Below are 18874 nucleotides of genomic sequence, written 5' to 3' on the forward strand. Positions count from 1 at the left end.
TGGTACACTCCTATTTCCTCAGCCTGTAGTTTGCAATCGTCGCTGCCCAGCCACCAGAGATTGTCCCTTTTCAAACATTTTAAGTCCTAAGGGTATCATGATTTATTATCTAACTGCTAAATGGATTTCACATTAAGTTGCTTTCTTGGGAAGGAAAAAATTCTAAAACAAAATACCCATAGTGACAGTGCCCTCCGTGGAAATAAACGGTGAGAAAAATAATGCCTCCATTTTGTTTTCATAGGAGGCACCGCCTCCAGACAGAAAGGTTTCTTGGGGTGCATTCGGTCTCTGCAGCTAAATGGGGTGACTCTGGATCTTGAAGAACGGGCCAGGATCACTCCCGGAGTCAGCCCGGGTTGCCCCGGTCACTGCAGCACTTACGGGAGCCTGTGTCAAAATGGCGGCAAATGCATGGAGAAGTACGCTGGGTTTTCCTGTGATTGTAGCGCGTCTGCCTTCACAGGCCCGTTCTGCACAACAGGTACCGCGCTTATACGTTTATTACATATTCACATTTATTGACAAATGCGTAACCTTAAAATGTAAGCTATCGATTGTTTCTGCGTTAAAAAGGTCACGGACTACAATAGCGGCTGTATTATTATTCAGAAACATTTCCAGCCAGCTGGTCAGTGGTAGCCTTAAGTCAATAACTTCTATATTGGGCTTTATGTTGGGGGGAACAGGTCATTTGTGTGGGCTCCATAGAGTCTGTGTCAATATCTAGCTTGGACACATATTGAGATGCATTTATTAATCACACATTAATTTTCTACCTGAACTGTAAAACAATAGCAAGCTTGGAGTAGGCTAATGTAGAAGCACTTGATTGATACATATTGAAGATATAATGACTGAACAGTAACTGCAATAGTGAAAGCAACACCGAATTTAGTGTGTGTCGTCCGCCCCCCCCCCGTTCTCTCAATTCCCGCCACAGAGGTCTCTGGTTATTTTGAACCGGGAACATCCGTGACGTATTATTTAAAGGAGCTGAACGAGAACTCGAGCGCTCAGCCGGCCGCGGAGATGAACCTCCGAGGCGAGAGCGTTAGCTTCAGCTTCCGCACCACCCAGTCGCCGGCTCTGCTGCTGTACGTCAGCTCCGACCACAGGGAGTACATCGCTGCTCTACTCAACAGATACGGTCAGTTCCCTCCTGATCATGTCTCACGTTACATTCACCGCTGCAAATGGATCATAGTGGATTTCCTTGATAGCGCCAAGTTAATAGGGATTAGATTAAAAGTTTATTTTTTTTAAAGGTACAGGATTTTAGCCGAGAATAAGAAAAATATGAAGAAGCTGTGTGTTTCTTGCCAATTGATTAGTCCGATCATTGGCACACTTAATCAAGAAAAATTAATGAACACAGGTTCAGATCAGGCGGCACGGATGGTGCAGTGGGTAGCACTGCCGCCTCACAGCAAGGAGGTCCTGGGTTCGATTCCCCGTCGGCCGGGGCCTCTCTGTGCGGAGTTTGCATGTTCTCCCTGTGTCTGCGTGGGTTTCCTCTGGGTACTCCGGTTTCCTCCCACAGTCCAAAGACATGCAGGTTAGGCTGATTGGAGAGTCTAAATTGCCCATAGGTATGAGTGTGTGAGTGAATGGTGTGTGTGCCCTGTGATGGACTGGCGACCTGTCCAGGGTGTATTCCTGCCTTTCGCGCAATGTATGCTGGGATAGGCTCCAGCCCCCTGCGGGTTCAGATATTGGATGGATGGATGGAGGTTCAGATCAATAATTAGTTTAAAGGAAAGTTTTGGGCCCCACCAATTTTGAGCTGACGAGACACCACTTCTCAGTGTTACCAATGTTTCTTGTGACAATAAATTTGGTTTGAATGTTTTGTATTGTATACAGTATTGTATGTAAGGCCACTCACAAGAGCTGAAGGCTATCTAATATATTTTACCTGGCAGTCAGTGAGATAAACTGTCAAATTAGTTTCTGAGGTTGGCAGGTCCAGGGAACCACAATGGGGCATGAGGGTTGGACACAAACTGCATTTTCTATGAATGCCACCCAGTTCTTTTCCATGAACTATTCAAAATCTGGTGTATGGACTGGCAGATTGAATGAATGTTTGGACTCACTGTCGAAAATGTTTCACATTTGAGCATGCAGTGTCTAAGTAATAAATGGGTGTCCTTTTCCTAATCTGATTTAATTATAATTACATTTCCTGTGGTTTGTTTCATAATTTAAGAAATGGAATATTAAGAATAAATGAAGCACTCATCTGCAAATGCGTCAAAGGATTGGTTTGATGTGTAATACTATTTAGCCTTAATTGCTGTCTCCTATTGTCTCTTTCATTTAGATTTTACAGGTATGTTATAGATTTAACAATATCCAAGGTTTATGTTTTAATGAAATAACAGATGAGTTTCTTTTTGAAGGTCACTTGAATGTCATATACAAGCTGCAAGATGACCAAGATGCTGAGGTGTTTCAGATAAGCCAGAGAAACATGGCAAATGGACTGCTCCACACAGTGAATATTGGGAGAGAATCAGAAATCCTCACTGTTCAGGTACTAACCTCATATCCCTGTGGCTTGCTGATACAATGTCCTCAGGAGATACAACAAAAATGAACAGTAAAATAAATCTGATAGGCCTATTCACAATGATCAGTTATCAGTCCTTCTCTCTGAATACCATTGACAATAAGCATGGGATCAAAAAATGTTGCATGGGAAATCCCCCCAAATAATGAACTTTGTGAATATTAGGAGGCTAGATCCATGAACAATTGTACCTAACTACACAACGTTACATGACAATCGGGATACAGCTTTGCCATTGAGGCTGGAAATAATAGGCCAGGCCTAATAATAAGAGTTATCCTAAAAGTGTGTAACTAACGTTAGTAGTTTTAACTTGGCAGACCGTTGTAACCACTTCATAATGCAGTGGCAATATCCATAGTATCACTCCCTCACGTAATCAACTTAACGGTATTCACATTAAGGATACAGACCGCTTTACTAACGTGCTGCTTTAAACAATTGTGACCACATTCAAGACGATAGATAATTTAGGGAAACAGTCTTGTCTCCTCTAAATAAGTTCTGGACCGACGGCTTGCGGAAGTTGAGATGCACCACTCGTGTCGCAGGGCTGCTCTCATGATCTGCTCTCACGTATAGCAAGTGTTTATTATGAGTAAAAAATAGGCCTATTTTGGCTTCACTCTGAAACGGTGACACGACGAAATCGGCCGGCTTCCACAATTGAGCAAATTAATGGGAAACATTGGGATTTGTTAGTCAGTTAAAATAATAATAATAATTATCAATGCGCGGTTTTAAAAAACGAATATTGACATGTCACAGCTGAGCTCGCCTGTTGGGAAAATCTGCGAATTGAGGATGGTGGCTAACCGACTATCTAGAGTTACTCACTGTCGATACCTGTATTATGATCTCCCGTTTCTTTCCTTGACCACATGATTATCCAATCACGGTGGTGCTCACACTTACTATGCTCCAGACCGATGAGAGAAAATGTATTTCTTTGGCACTGCTCTGCTCTGTCGCAGACCTGCCAATGATTGAATAGCTGTCATATCATACTGGTACAGCCATTTAGTAGTTTGCGGCACTCACAGTTAGTCCGGTTATTTGTGAGCAACATTTTCGCGTAGTAGCCTATTGAAAATGTAGGCAACTTCGTTGAAGTTTTTATAATCAAACAATATATTTTTATTTCGTTATCGTTTCGTTTTCACCATCGCAAAAATGTCGTTGAAATTTACCCAATAACTGTCTACAATGAAACTACTGTTAGCACACTTTACCACTGCAACCACATTTTCAGCAACTTTAACAACATTTATTTTGTAATATCGGTCTGAATCTTGCTGCACCACATACAGTAGAACTTTATAACAGCAGCGGAAGTTGTCTTTTTCGTGAAATAAAATGAAATAATATGAGCACATTCCAGACAAATTAACTTGTTGGTCTTATATACATTCATTTAGGAATGGTCAACTGAAATACTCTCAGTGATATTCAATAATTTTATTGAGAGATTGTTATTATTGTCATTATCATTTTTTTTTTTTTTACAGTAATATTGACAATATTATTTGTTTCTTTAGTTGTATTTGTCTTGATCAGCCAGGACCGATTTGCATAAAATAGCAACACTGAGTGGCTAATTTAAATTTCTTAGCTTAATTAAGAAATCCGTTCTACTGCCCAGCTCTTATTTTCATTATTTTCAGTTGAATGAAAGGCTCAACAGTAAAACAATGATTGCTTAAATTTATTTGAAGTTCAATTCATTATCTCTCTCTGGAAGAATATAGTAGATTGCCTGAATAATTAAGGTTACAAGTTTAGTTTTTAAGGTCTCTCTCTCTCTCTCTCTCTCTCTCTCTCTCTCTCTCTCTCTCTCTCTCTCTCTCTCTCTCTCTCTCTCTCTCTCTCTCTCTCTCTCAGATTGACCAGTTCCCAGCTGAAGAATTCACAGTAATATCTGATGTAGAACTCAATTCTATCAAGTCTATTGTTCTTGGGAAGATTCTGGGTGAGCAAGGATTGTGGTGACATACTGCCATCGTACTTTGAATGTTTTCTATGTACTTTTTTATGTGCCTTAGTATATTTCGTAGGTGTTGTTTTCAGCCGCATGGGGGACCACTGGTGTTAACAGCAGTTGCACTGTGTCAGATTGTCAGCCAATTGCTATAGAAGTGCCACTTCCTCAACGACTTTGGTGTTATTACCCCCAGGACCTATCAAAGATCAGCATAACACACTGCATTCTATTCTATATAGAATCAAAAGAAAATATATTCAGGAGGCTTTTTTCCCACCTCTATATCAAGCAGCGCCCTTTTAGATCGGATTCATACGCTGTTTTAGGCAAGTTGTACCTTTGGGCAAAAAAAAAGCTCCGCTGATCTGGGCCTAATTTTGGAGACAAGTGCTCTTGTTTTTTCTTATAGAACGAGACACAATATGTTATTCTACTAATCTCTGAGGATGGAGAAAATGCATAATTATTTTTTGTGCTGGGCAGTGTGAAAAAATCACACTTAAAAAGCAACTGCAATTAATGGGAATTCTAAAATATCCTGGTTTGCTTTTAGAGCACGCGGTATTTTGTCAGCATAAAAAATGCACCCGGTAAAAATCTTAAATCTGCACTCAATCTGCTTCAATTGGATGTCCATATACCAAAACCACATTATAGCATTATAATAAACCGCACATGATTCATACTGTGTGTGTGCATGTGTGTGTGTGCCTTCCCAACTATGTTTTAACATTCAAGCTCAATAGCTTATGGAACCTGGAAAGAGAGTGATGGGAATAAACAGAATAAACCATCTCTTTTTCAATCACGGTGATTTCTTGCCCTCCCTTTTATCGATTCCCTGGTTGTGCACTTCCAGACGCTGTCGAGCTGGACCCGGCCGTTTCCAGGATCAATGTTCTGGGCTTCAGTGGGTGCATATCAGCGGTCCGCTTCAACAGCCTGGCTCCCCTGAAGACGGCTTTGCTGCGCCCCGCTGCCGGCAACGTTGCCGTGGTAGGACAGCTGAGGGAGTCCCACTGCGGTTCCCCCAATCCCTTTGATATCAACACCATAAGGTCACTCTCAGGTACGGGTCGAGGACGGGACGATCGAATATACACTCAGTGAGCACTTTATTATGTATTTATTAGACATGCTTTTTTGACTTACTGGTCCTCTGCTGCTGTAGCCTGTCCACTTAGAGGTTTGATGTGTTGTGTTCAGAGATGCTCTTCTGCATACCACTGTTGTAATGCGTGGTTGTGTTACTGTCACCCTCCTGTCAGCTTCGACCAGTCTGGCCCTTCTCCTCTGACCTCTCTCATTAACAAGGCATTTTTGCCCGCAGAAGTGCTGCTCACTGGATTTTTTTTGCTTTTTGCACTGCAAATTCTAGAGACTGTTTTGCAAGAAAATCTCAGGAGATCAGCAATTTCTGAGATACTCAAACCACACTGCCTGGCACCAACAATCATTCCACGATTAAAATCATACAAAATAACATTTCTTCCCCATTCTGACATTTGGTCTGAACAACAGCTGAACCTCTTGATCATGTCTGTATGCTTTTTTTGCATTTAGTTGCTGCCACACAATTGGCTGAATAAATATTTGTAATAACAAGCTGGTCTACAAGTCTACCTAATAAAGTGATCCCTGAGTATATAAAATGAGACTGAGAATAGATAAAAATGACATGGGTTTTTACAAACTGAAATGGATGGTTTTAAGCCCATAAACCAAAAAAAACAAAAAAAAGGTGGTTTGTATTCAATCGAAATGCCTTAGAAACTTTAACTGTTTTTGCTTGCTGCACAAACGCATCTTGGCAAGCATAGCAATAGCCATAATAATCTTGTTGAGTTGTACTGAAAAAAACAATCCACGCATTTAATTGTGAATGAAAATTAAGGACAAACATTGAGGGAATACACTCCAAAGTGTCATCTAGCTTGGCAAAGCTATGGGTATAAACATATAATATAGTGTGTATAAGAATATGAATGGCTAGTATGTTGTGTCCACCTTCATATTTTAGGAAGGGGAAATGCTATCAACCTAAAATAATTGCTCTGCAACTAGTCCTGATTGCATTTGACAGTTAAAAACAGTTGTCATGGTTTTTACATTGTACATTTAAGATCTCACTATTTTCAAGACTAACAGAGTAATTTCACATTTTGAACGGTGATAATGAGGTTTTACATTAACTCCAAGGTAACCGCTCTGTCAGCGAGATATTCACCTCTCTTTCATCAAGCTGAATCTATCTCTCACAGTGTCCAGCGTTTATAGTGGAAAACATTGACTTTCAAACATAAAGAAAACCTCCTCCGAAAGTACTTCACAAACTGACTTCTCTTCTGGAAAATACCTACAACCTGCCACAGTTTTATCTGTCTTTGCTGATGTCTGCAGAATTGAAATTGTGAACTTTGTGAAGTGTATTGCAGTGCTGATGAAATGTCTCAACTCTTTGACGCCTTTTCTTTTTCAAAAATGTCAAACTTTAGTATACATTGTGTAAGTTTTTATTTCCCACCTACTCCACAGGAAGATAGAATAGTTCTATCCTTTTGAGGTTTCTTCCATCCGATTAACTGCAGTAGCTGGCCAACTTGTTTTAATGTGTAACAATTTTATTATATCCTTTGAGAGATAATTGTGCTATCCCCATACATCATTGGACAGACATCACAATCCTGTGGTCATTATGCGGTTATAAGAGTCTAAAACATTCAAAATTCTGAACATTATTAATGACATTATTCATTACAAAATGTGTTAGGAGAAGGTCAACTTAAACCTGGGGTAGGCAATTTTTTTGGGTAATATTTGGTGAAATTCTTTTCAGATTCCAACAGCTAGCAATAAACCAACTGCTCTGGGGAAAGAAAATCTGATATCTGTGACTGTCCCAGGACAGATTTTCAGGGACTATCAGGGATTATCAGTCCCTGTGGCTAACATCTTATGTGGGCGACTCTCAGCCAGGAGGCGGGCGTACCTGCCTATCAAAAGGCAGGTCCCCGAGAGGCTGTCTGGCCACAGCATTGTCGACCAGTGTGGCTGAAGAAGAGGAGGGGGAGGGTTTTTTGCCGCTGGAAACATTAAAAGCCTTTCTTCTTCTGCCCAGATTCTGCTCACGCCCAAAGATTGCCTACCCCAGCTTTAATGCTGTGAGTAGTTGCCCATTATACACATGAAGTTTTCTTTGAAGATCAAGAGGCAGATATTGGCCTTGGGTTCTTAAATATCACTTACTGTAATAGCTTCCCTGGTTTACTGAAAATTTTCATGGTCACAAATGACTGTGGCCATAAAGTTTTCTTTTAGAAAAGGGGGAAAATAAGGGAGCCATGGTCAAACAATGCTTCAGAAAGAGAGGGGGCAGTCATTTTAAGTTGACATGTTTAAAAGATCTGTGATAAACTGAAAATTCACATACACTAACATTTTGAGCAACATGATTGTTCTTTGTCTTTGGCCGTCTTTGCACTAATCTCTCTGAAATTCAATTAATTTCTCTGAAATTCAATGTCAGTAAAAACAAAAGAAGTCTGTAAAGTATTCCAAATTGTTTTCTCTGTTAAATTTCATTGTATATCGTATTATGTTATGATATAATTATTGCAATGCACTTTGTACAGCTGCTTTTAAGATTTTGTTTCCAGAAAAAACATTGCTCTTTTATTTTTAAAGATTAGTGATCCATTGATATAAGCAAAGCAACATTGTACACAGCAAAATTGCTTGTGTTAAATCAACTCTAACGCTCTATTAAGGACTGCTTTATTAGAGTTAGAAGTGCACTGACAGTGTTTACACTGAAGATGTTTCAACAAACAAGAAATACTCATTTCAGTCAATATCATTTTTGACATTAATTGTTGAGTTCCAGACTTAAATTAAAAGCGAAATAAAAATATACTAAATAGCACAGGTTGCAGTATATTGCCTGCTGACAGACTAAATATATAAAGAAGAATTACCTTTTCTAATTAAAGGTGAAAAATATTCACTTAATGTTTTACCATTTCCCTCTATTTCTCCTTTAGATCATTCTGGTACAAAAAATATCGGTGAGCCAATAGTTGATGCGATAAGGAGTGAATCTGCTCTTATAGGAGGTAATGCAAATAATTATTTATACTTTACATGCATATGCTTTGTATGTTGTTGCATGCGTGAAATTGTGAATTTTTTGCTCTTAAATTTAAGAATGCGGTACAATACTCCTGAAATTCTCTTGAAATGTTACACTGGCATATTTCCTTGTGTTGTGAAGAAACATGAGGAAAAGCTTTTGTCTAAAGCAAAACGGTATGTGCTGTGTGCTCATTCATGCATTGTTCATTTCTTATAATGGAACTATGTTTAATGAGCGATTTCTTAAATTATCTCTGTCCTATTTTAGCACACAAGGAGACACATTCCTTTCTTCAGAAACAAACTTTATACAAACTTGAGCTATGAGAGAGTCTGATTGCCTATGACCCCCCACAGCGTTCAAATCACATCACCTTATGCAGGTCTCAAATTTAACCATGGGTGGTTCTAGATTGAGCCCTATTTAGATTTAATTGTTCTCTATTTAGATCTAATTGCGTGAACTTTCACCACTCCAAATGTTGTTATTGTATTTATTTTGAGGTTGACATACTGCATATGCTACAAACCAGAATGAAAAAGCTCACTTGCAATGTTAGCTGTTTGCGTTCTTTCCTGCCGCTAATTAAATTGGTTATTGAAAAGTAAGGGTGTTCTCACCAATCCTGTTCTCACTTCTTTGGATTTTGAGCTTCAAATATTATGGTTTCCAATTTTTCTTTATATTACTCATTAAAAAAACGAAAAACCTGGCAATCTCTATTTTATTTTATGCTTTTCAGTGTGATGATGCATGAAGTGTGATTTGTTGTTCTCACAGCAACAAGAGTAGCTGCACTAGCTGCTTCATCTGTGTTCACAGATACCCAAGCCAAGGTGTTACCTGTGTCTGCACGGAACAGAACTTCCATTTGCTGGTTGCCATGGCTGTATTAATTATTACTGAAGCTTGTTTTTCATGGTTGTTGACAATGAATACATTAGATGAAAATAATATGTGAAAATCTCTGAGGATCTGAAGACCAGTCCTAAGTTCTTTCATTGTAGGCAATATAATCTTTTTTTAAGCTCAACACAAACTTTAACTTTGGGTCTCAGCTGGCCAGTTCTGATGATTACTTGGAGGCTAGATCACAGACATGTCTCCTGTTTATTTTATTGTGAGCCATGCACTACATTAAGAAATCACTATTCTGTTTAGCATCTTTAATTTGTGTATATTTAAATGTACGTAATATTTTCTATTCTACTTGAGTAAGGCCTCAAAGTCGAACAGAAACTTTTTGCGAGCTATTGAAAATTGCATTGCAAAAAGAGCAATGTAGTGGTATGTCCACACATACATTGGAGTGCAAACATTAGGGCACCCCTGGTTTCCATATCCGTTACAATGAATCTGTACGTGATTGAAAGCAAACCTATACTCTAAATGGTACATTACATTTTGGAAAACCTTTATGCAAATTGTAAAGCAACATTGCTTTTAATTTTGTACTGTTTATAAATTATATAAAAAAGGAAAAGGGCCCTGGGCAAATTTTGGAAATATGATTACCCAGACCAAGGTGATTTACTCATTAGGGCTTCAATGAGTCAGGTGAGTATAATTCCAGGGCTGAACTTTTTATTTTGAACTAACTCCATGCCTTCTAAAGTATCCAACTGCAGTAGCTATTCAGTCTGGCCGTAAACAGGGGTTCCTTTAAACAGTTGTCAGAATGAAGATGGTTAATTTACACCAAGAAGGAGAAGACTACAAAACTCACTCAATGTTTCACACTACCTATTAACACTATCAGAAACATTATTACAAAATGGAAGATAAATGGAACAGATGAAATCAAGGCAAGGTCTGGAAGACCAAGAAAGATTTGAGATAGAATGGCCTAAGACCTGGTGAGAAATGCTCAGGAGAACCCACACATCACTGCAAAAGGGCAAAAAAGAGTAGCATGCACAGAGCTGCTGTTCATAGGACAGCAATACAATGTACTTTAAACAACAAAGACCTACATGGCAGAGTTGCCAGAAATATCAACCTCAACAGAATATTAAGTGTCTGAAGTATACAAAAGAAAATATTGAGAAGCCTGAAGCCTTTTGGAACTGACAAACCAATGTGTAACTTCTTGGCCACCACCAAAGAGTGTTTGGTGCACAGGAAATATTGTGCAAGTGGAAGGAAGAAGAATGGATTCCACCAAATATCAAGAAATTCTCGGGGCTAATGCTTTAAGGTCAGTCCAGACATTGAAGTTGGGTATTCCAGCAAGAGAATGATCCAAAGCCTGAAATCAACCACGAAGTACCTCCAGGAGAGACATAATTTTTGGAATGGTCACCACGGTCCCCAGACTTGAATATTATTGAAAATCTGGAGACATCTCAAACATGCCATTCATGCAAGGAGGCCAAAGAATATTTCTGAGCTAGAGTTGTTCTTTGCCAGGTAGAATGGGGAAAAATGTAAAGACTCTTAGCTGGCTACAGGAAGAATTTACAAGGTGTTATATTTGCCCGAGGAGTTTCAAAGTGCTAACTGACAGGGTTCCCAAACTTTTGCACAGGGCCTTTTTCCTTTTTTCATTATTATTTTCAAACTGTAAAAAATTTAAATAAAAAGTTATCTTGCTTTATAATGTGAAGAAATGTTTAACTTTGTAGCATTTAGAAGTCTGGTCCGCTTCTGTTCACTGAGATATTATTGTAAAAGGCTTCCTGACCAGGGGCGGCCAAATTTTTTGCACACCTGCACAGAATTATTCGAAATGGAATTCAAAATGGCCTCTGGGGTAGCTGCTCTGCTGGTAGGCTGCAGTGTAAAATAAGTCACTCCACTACTTCAATGGATGGCATTGCAGCAATGGAGTGTTCCTTCAAACATGATGGGGGTTTACAGATTGGAGGACAAAAATTGTGGATTAATACATAATACAAAAGAACTGAGACTGTCATGGATTGAAAACAAAGTATTTTGGGATTTTATAGGCAATCAGATTACTCATTCAACTGGCAGATTTAAACTGCTGATGATCCTTTTGTAGAGGAAATGCTTCTCTGGGTGTTTCCAGCCATAAAAAACCTTAGGAAATACATTACATTACATTATTGGCATTGCTCTTATCCAGAGTGACGTACAGTTGATTAGACTAAGCAGGAGACAATCCTCCCCTGTAGCAATGCAGGGTTAAGGGCCTTGCTCAAGGGCCCCACAGCTGTGCGATTCTTATTGTGGCTACACTGGGATTCAAACCACCAACCTTGCCTGTCCCAGTCATTTACCTTAACCACTACGCCACACAAGGAACTTCAACCAATCTTTTTGAAAATCAACAGTTATTATCACATCAAAAATACCCTCTGCCCTCTACTTTGTGTTTTAATTGCCCGTTGTGAAAATCAAGCTATTTTTCTAAGCATTTCTTTGACTCAAAATTGTCATGACCTTAATTATAGTTTTGAACTTTGTTTTGGCACTCCTGCCCAATTCTCTTTAAAATGTTCCTCTCTTAATATTTAAGCATGCCAAGCACACCCGCATATGAATAACAGACACATTAGCCTGGTCATAGCATATAATTAAATTTCACCGCATAATAAATTAATAAGATAACATTAACAGAGTAGCAGAAGAGGCTTGAGATAACTAGGCTGTAAATTGTCTTGGTTCAAATAGCGAAAATTAATTGTGTAATTAAGTGTGTACTCTTGTGTGTTTTAAAAGAAGATGATGCACTCTATGATTTGAGTCTCAGTTTGCATACTGCTCTTTAAACTTAATGCTAAAAACTCACATCAACGGTAAGTAAAGGTAAAACAGTGACCTCAAATGCAATAACTTTTAACTAATAAATAAGCAAGAGCAACGCTTTGGCTTTGTTTTTACTAGTGCCAACTGTTACACTGACTCAATCATTCTTGTTTTGCAGGTGTCATTGCAGTGACGATATTTGTCCTTATCTGTGCTTTGGCGATAATGGTGAGGTTTTTGTACCGAATAAAGGAGTCCTTTCAGAGCAGGAGCAGGAAAGGTGTGAAGGCTGACGCTAGCGCTCGTTCTACTTTCAACAACGATCCAAACCCACGGAACATACTGAGCGAAACCCAGAAGGAATATTTCATATGATCAGCTCCGTCCCTTCCTCCTGGATCAACCGAACTATCAAGGCCAAGTGCAGATGTTAAAGTGACATTCCACAACTTTTTGGTTTTCAGTTTCCATCATTATAACAGCAGCTTGCATCTTTTGTCTCATGTGAATCGGTTCTACATTTGTAAACAACAGTGTGAAATAAGTATGCCAATTTTGTCTCATTGACGAGGTGCAGTGTTAAGAATTATATTTTTTTTTTTTAGGCTTGTCATATTGTCAGGTAGCCCCTAACCGTTTAATATGTGTTCCTCTGGAAAAGTCAATGGGCCTCATTCAGAAATCTTTTCTTAAATTCTTCTTACTTTTGTTCTTAAAAAAAAAAAACATTGCGCAGATCTTCATTTTGAGTGTATCTCAGGTGTATTCAGATGGCGGATGCTGATTGTTGGTAAGTTAGATACACGTGCCTATTCGGGTGGTTAGCCGAAGGATACAGCCTTTCTGTACCATAAAAGGCATGTCAGTTTCAGGTTCCTGTGGAAGCATATTCAGGGTTTTCTGTGAGCGTATCAGTGCAGTCCCTAAAGACTGATTCTCTAACCAAGGTACAGTGCAGTTAGCCAAGTAGGCCAACAGCAGCAAACACGCCCTGCTACTGTAAATGTTGAGTTTGACTGCACACTTGTGGGGTGTTATATCCTCATCAGTCCTCATCATCAGTTACTTTTTAATCCATAAACAAAATGAATTGCAACTGTTCTCAACGAGGTTATTATTGCAAACCAAGAAGAAAACTAAGTGAAAACGAGGTGTGAAAAAAACATTGTTGTAATCTCGCGGTTGTAATACCGGCGAATTAAAATTAAACAAATTTAAATAAAAATGAATAAAAACATGTAGTGTAGTCAAAATCAATATTGTCAATTTGAGGTATGTAACTGAAATTGACTGAATAAATACTAAACCATTCTAAATAGAAACCTCTTGTGCATATTGTATATGCCTTTACACTTCTTTGCAAACACACATCGCTTCTGATCGTACCAAAGAACAGATTCAGATAGATGTCGGTAGAAAAGTTCAACAATCCTGATCTTACATGTTTCTTGAATGAGGCTCAATGTCTTTCATGCGCACAAGAGAACTGATGAAAATGCATCCATTTTGTGGTATAGGCCTCTTTGCAGAAGAAGTCATGACAATGCTGACATCCTGTGATCCTGTCACTCAAAATGTAAGGGGGTGGGGGACACATTGTTCAAGGGGGACATCGTCCCTTTCCCCAGGAAATCACATATTTGATCAGAGAGCCCAGACACCACTTCAATGTGAGAGAAACAATATCAGTCAAAGCCTCAATTAACATTTGTCTTGACTTCCAAAGAAATAGATATAGTTATTTTTCAATATAAGCACATTGGTGATAGCTCACCCAATTGTATATGGGGAGAAAAGAGTCAAAGTTGTGAATGCACCCCTAGACTAAGGCTCAAATTTCTGTCTAGCCATTGTATATACTAGACTTAACGGAATACAACATGAAGCAAATGTTATGTATTGCTGCATTATATTTATTTGCTCATTTTAGTGTTAGCCAAAACTATACTAGTATATGTTGAGAATATATTGATTCGAAGTAGTGAGAAATTTGCTGAAATTAACTTAAATTAGAGAGTGTGATTTTGAATTTGGCCCCATCTCTTTTAAGCAAGATAAGTTGAGTTGACGGGCAATTATTCTTGACAGGTGTTATTCTTTTATTTGGTGAAGTACTCCTTTAAAGCTTATATCTGGGAACAATTAATTTGATTGTAAATGACATATTAAGACATTAAGTGACGGTAACCAGTGCTTCATTGAACTGTATTAAGTCTTCATTTTGTATTTCAATCATGTACAATAGAATGATATATAAAATGTGGTGATAATGTCATTGGTGGAATATAAATATTCTGTAAAATGTAAAATGGTCACTTTTCAACACTTCATCTGATGTTCCCTCTGTCTAGCCTGCTGTACATAAAAACGTCATTTTCATTGCATACAGTACCAGGTCTGAGCCTCCTTGAGCATTTATAGAGCTGATGTCAAATAATTCTACATTTATACATGCAAAAAGAAAAGTATGACATTTGTGACATTACCTCATGGCATGTATATAACAGAGCAGCTTTGAAACTAATGATGTACACATTAATATTACTTTGGACCATATGGTTGTTCATGTCCTTGGCTGGTATACATTTACTGCAGGTATATGACAGTGCAGTTTAGACGCTGTGCCTAGGATCCTCAAAATTTATGTGAAGGCAAGCCGGCTGCTAGGGGCTGTATTGCATTGGGAGCCTTTAAAGTAATTACATTATTATCATTATGGGTTGTTATGACATTAACTGTACGTGATGTGACATACTGCTGTAGCCTATGACGATAGCTTTATAGTGACAGTTTTATATTTCGATGACATAGTGTGTACCGTTGCATGCCGTGTAACACTGAAATCAGTTCACATAAGCTATTATAATAGTGTCACTTAGGCTTCAAAGAGGGGATGTGATATAAAGTGTGGCCATTAAAGTACTGTCTGTATGATAACCAACATCTTATAGTCCTCTCTCATTGCGTTTGATTCGTTGTTCAATAAAACCTGATGCGGGTGCAATTCAGATGATAGCAGTAGGCCATTTCTCTTGACCAACTATACTTTGCTCTAATTGCTTTGCTTTCAGAACATTAATCACAGTTGTGACGCCATTATTTGGGAGAGAAAAAAAGCGAGAGAGAGAGAGAGAAAGAGAGAAGGAGAAGGTGAGAAAGAGTTCCATTGGCCAGCCATCTCATAACTCCCAGAATTCATTTGTTGATCTAATGCATTGTAATCATCCAATGAATTTAGATATATTGGTCTCACTTAACTATCCTGAGTGGAATATATACTCCAAATAACATTTTAATCAGGTATAAACCACATTTAATTATTATTTATTTTTTTAGGCCTTTTTTTTCAGCTTAATTGGACAGTATATAGTATAGGGAGACAGGAAGAATGGGAGCGAGAGAGAGGGGAAGACGTGACAAATGTCAGACAGTCGGATTCGAACCGCCGACGTCGCGGCTTACAATGAGCATGCGGTCAGTGCTCTACAGGCTGCGCCACCAAGACACCCCATAAACCACATTTAATTTAAATACTTATTTATTTAAATGTTCTCCCCGACTCTAGACTGTCTACACTGTCATAACAATAACACCGTTTTTTAAATAAATTCTTGAATGGGTTAAAAGATAGCATCTGTTATTTTTAATTGCATGGCTTTCTGCAAATCACTCTTTAAAGAGGATGGGGTTATCTAATCGTGAAATTATATGCCAAATAATTTTATTCTCAAAGATAAAGAATTGCGTCTAATTAGATGCAATAAATTTATTGAGGGACAGTGGATAAAAAAAATCATTCCGGAAGTTGGACTAGGTCTTGAATAAGACATGATTAAGAATAAAAGGAAGACTGTGAATAGGAGGAATTAGTACTCTAAGAGCATGACCGTACATTTGGTGGTATGCTTAAAAAATATATATTTAAAAGAGTTGGCTGTAGCCTTTTTAGAAATTATCCATAAAATGTGGAGAGGCTGAAATTACTGTCTTGCTGAGCGCTAATGCCAGACACATCTTCAGCCTTTTCATTCAAATGCAGATGTAGGCTTGGAAGGCCAAGTGTATTTGTGAGTCCTGGGTTTGGCTCTTGATTATTTCATTAGCTCAATGATTTGGCCCTGACCTTTTAGCTACTTATGTCGATAAGCTCAGGGATGGTTGGTAAAGGCTGTCCTTGTGTCCCTGTGTGAGTTAAAAATTTATATATTTTTACTGTGGTCTAGTTAATGCATAAAGTGGCAATGTTGTATGCAGCTAATTAGCTTATTGAGCCAGGGAAATGGATGGAAACGCAAAAAAAAATGCATGCACGACACCGGCCCAGCGGGATTGGAAAGGTTTAGTGTTGGAAAACATTAAAATGGTGGTTGGAAAATGCTGAAGTGGTGACGCACAGCACAGTTCAAGAGCATCGCATCGACAAATGTGAACTAATTTTCTGGACTGGAATTCAGGTACTGTATACAGCAGTATGACAAAATACGTTTTAGGAAGTTAACTTGCAAGTGAGATGAGCTGAACGAGCCCATTGGTCATTATAAAGCTGTAAGGTAACATGGGTATATACACTCACTGATCACTTTATTAAGTATTTATTAGACTTATTTTTTAGACTTCTGCTGCTGTAGCCCATCTATGTCATGTGTATGACAGTGTTATGTCAGCGAGGGGTTAAAGTAAAGTGTTACCAGAATAGGTATTCCCCTTCATCCGTTGGTAGACGCAATGATAAGATTTACTATTACTGTTTTGTGTAGTTTAAAAAAAAATTGTTATCAAATTTTAGTATCAGAAAGTACCTGTTTTCTGGCATTTTAAATTAATTTCAGCTGAAATAATGGTATGCACCTCCTGATGTGGTGAATCCCATACGATGTGGTCCCTTGAATACCTCTCCTTGGACGGGATATTTTAATCTATATAATATATATGTCTTCTGTGCATTCTAATTCCGTCCAATTGATCCAAAGGGAAGAAACCACTCAGGTGAAAAATAGCCTTAATCTATTGCCAAATTTCTTTTACATTTCTATTTTGTGCATCAGTGCTTCTCGCCATAGCAATTTCACATAACTTTCATGGAGACCGCTTGCATAAAGAGTGACCTTCAGAGGGATTCCCTTCATCATTTCTTCGCTGATGACTTGTCACTGATATTTTATGCAAACTTATTTTTCTACCTGGACAGCCTTATGAATTTTATTTAATAAAGACAAGAGGGACATTTTATGATCTTTTCCATCCAATATAAGTATATAGCTAGACTGAGAAAAGGACTTTAACTTTCAAGTTAAAGCAGTTATGTACACCTTTTGAGTACTGGGTAGGACCTTACTTTTGCCCCCAGAATAGCCGGAATTCTTGGTGGCATGGATTCAACAAAGAGCTGGAGAAATTCCTTAGAGATTCTGGTCAATGTTTCCACAAACACTATTGGTTTGAGACCTGGTGACTGTGGAGGCCATTGGAGTACACAACTGATCATGTTTGTGGAACCAGCTTGAGATGATATGTTCTTTGTGACATGGACATGTGACAGCATTATCCAGCTGGAAGCTATTGGAAGATAGTAAGTAGACCGCAGATCGGTAGACCACAGCCATAAAGGATACACATGGTCAGGAACATTGAGACAACGCTCAATTTGTAGTAAGGTTCTGTTCCACTCGAATCAGTCAAATTAACCTTATTCTGTTCTCTGCTGTATATCATCCCTCAACTATTCAACTTTCAGGATAATACCACCTTTTGAATGATTACTGCAATACATTATGATGTATGGTGAAATTAGAATAATTATTTACCATTCCTATCTTTGGAGTTGATTTTCTCCAAACATGATTTTGGACGATATTACAGGACTCTTTTCCTCAGTGCATAGTCATCCTATTATCATGAAACTTTTACTCCATATCCAGGAGATCGTTTTGAGTCAATATTGGTTTCGTGTTGTTATAAGCTTTAGGGTCAGGCACAGCATCACAAATCTGATTGCTTAATCCTGAAATTTCATAATTGTTCTTCATGAAAAATCAGAAATTTCCAGAAAAATGACTATATCTTACTTTGTACAGATTATAGACTGCTATAAAAAGTGAATAAAGTATGCAAATGAGCAGGTCCATACCTCATGATAATTGAAGTATGTACCTCTGAAAGGATCTCGAAGACCAAAGATATGTTTTCGGTGGAACATAGCCTTAAGGCACCAAATGTGTGCCAAGACAACATTCCCCACACCATTACACTGTGCCACCACCAGCTTGTTGTCACAAGGCAGGATGAATTTTGAAACGAAAAATTCAGCAAAGCGTACCCGTAAGAACGTAATTGTGCTTCAGCAAATAAGTGCTCAGAGGTATGTATAACCCATGAGACTGGAGACAGCGTTCCTGTTAGCTTGAACTGTCTGGCCATTACCCTCTAACCTCTCTCATTAACAAGTCATTTTCACCTGCAGAACTACCACTGTTTT

The 18874-nt window shown here is 38.4% G+C and overlaps 1 protein-coding gene across 1 annotated transcript in view; it reads left to right on the plus strand.

The window, feature by feature from the left end:
• LOC133140164 (contactin-associated protein-like 5) overlaps positions 1-15340 on the plus strand; it is an 81077-nt gene extending 65737 nt beyond the window's left edge. The window contains exons 18-24 of the mRNA XM_061259786.1: positions 245-484; positions 944-1150; positions 2406-2539; positions 4457-4544; positions 5416-5625; positions 8597-8668; positions 12578-15340. Of these exons, the coding sequence (XP_061115770.1) occupies positions 245-484; positions 944-1150; positions 2406-2539; positions 4457-4544; positions 5416-5625; positions 8597-8668; positions 12578-12774 (1148 nt within the window). The 3' untranslated portion in view covers positions 12775-15340. The remainder of the gene's footprint in view (positions 1-244; positions 485-943; positions 1151-2405; positions 2540-4456; positions 4545-5415; positions 5626-8596; positions 8669-12577) is intronic.
• The last annotated feature ends 3534 nt before the right edge of the window (positions 15341-18874 follow it).

The sequence above is a fragment of the Conger conger genome, chromosome 11 (assembly GCF_963514075.1).
Source record: "Conger conger chromosome 11, fConCon1.1, whole genome shotgun sequence".
NCBI classification, from domain to species: domain Eukaryota; kingdom Metazoa; phylum Chordata; class Actinopteri; order Anguilliformes; family Congridae; genus Conger; species Conger conger.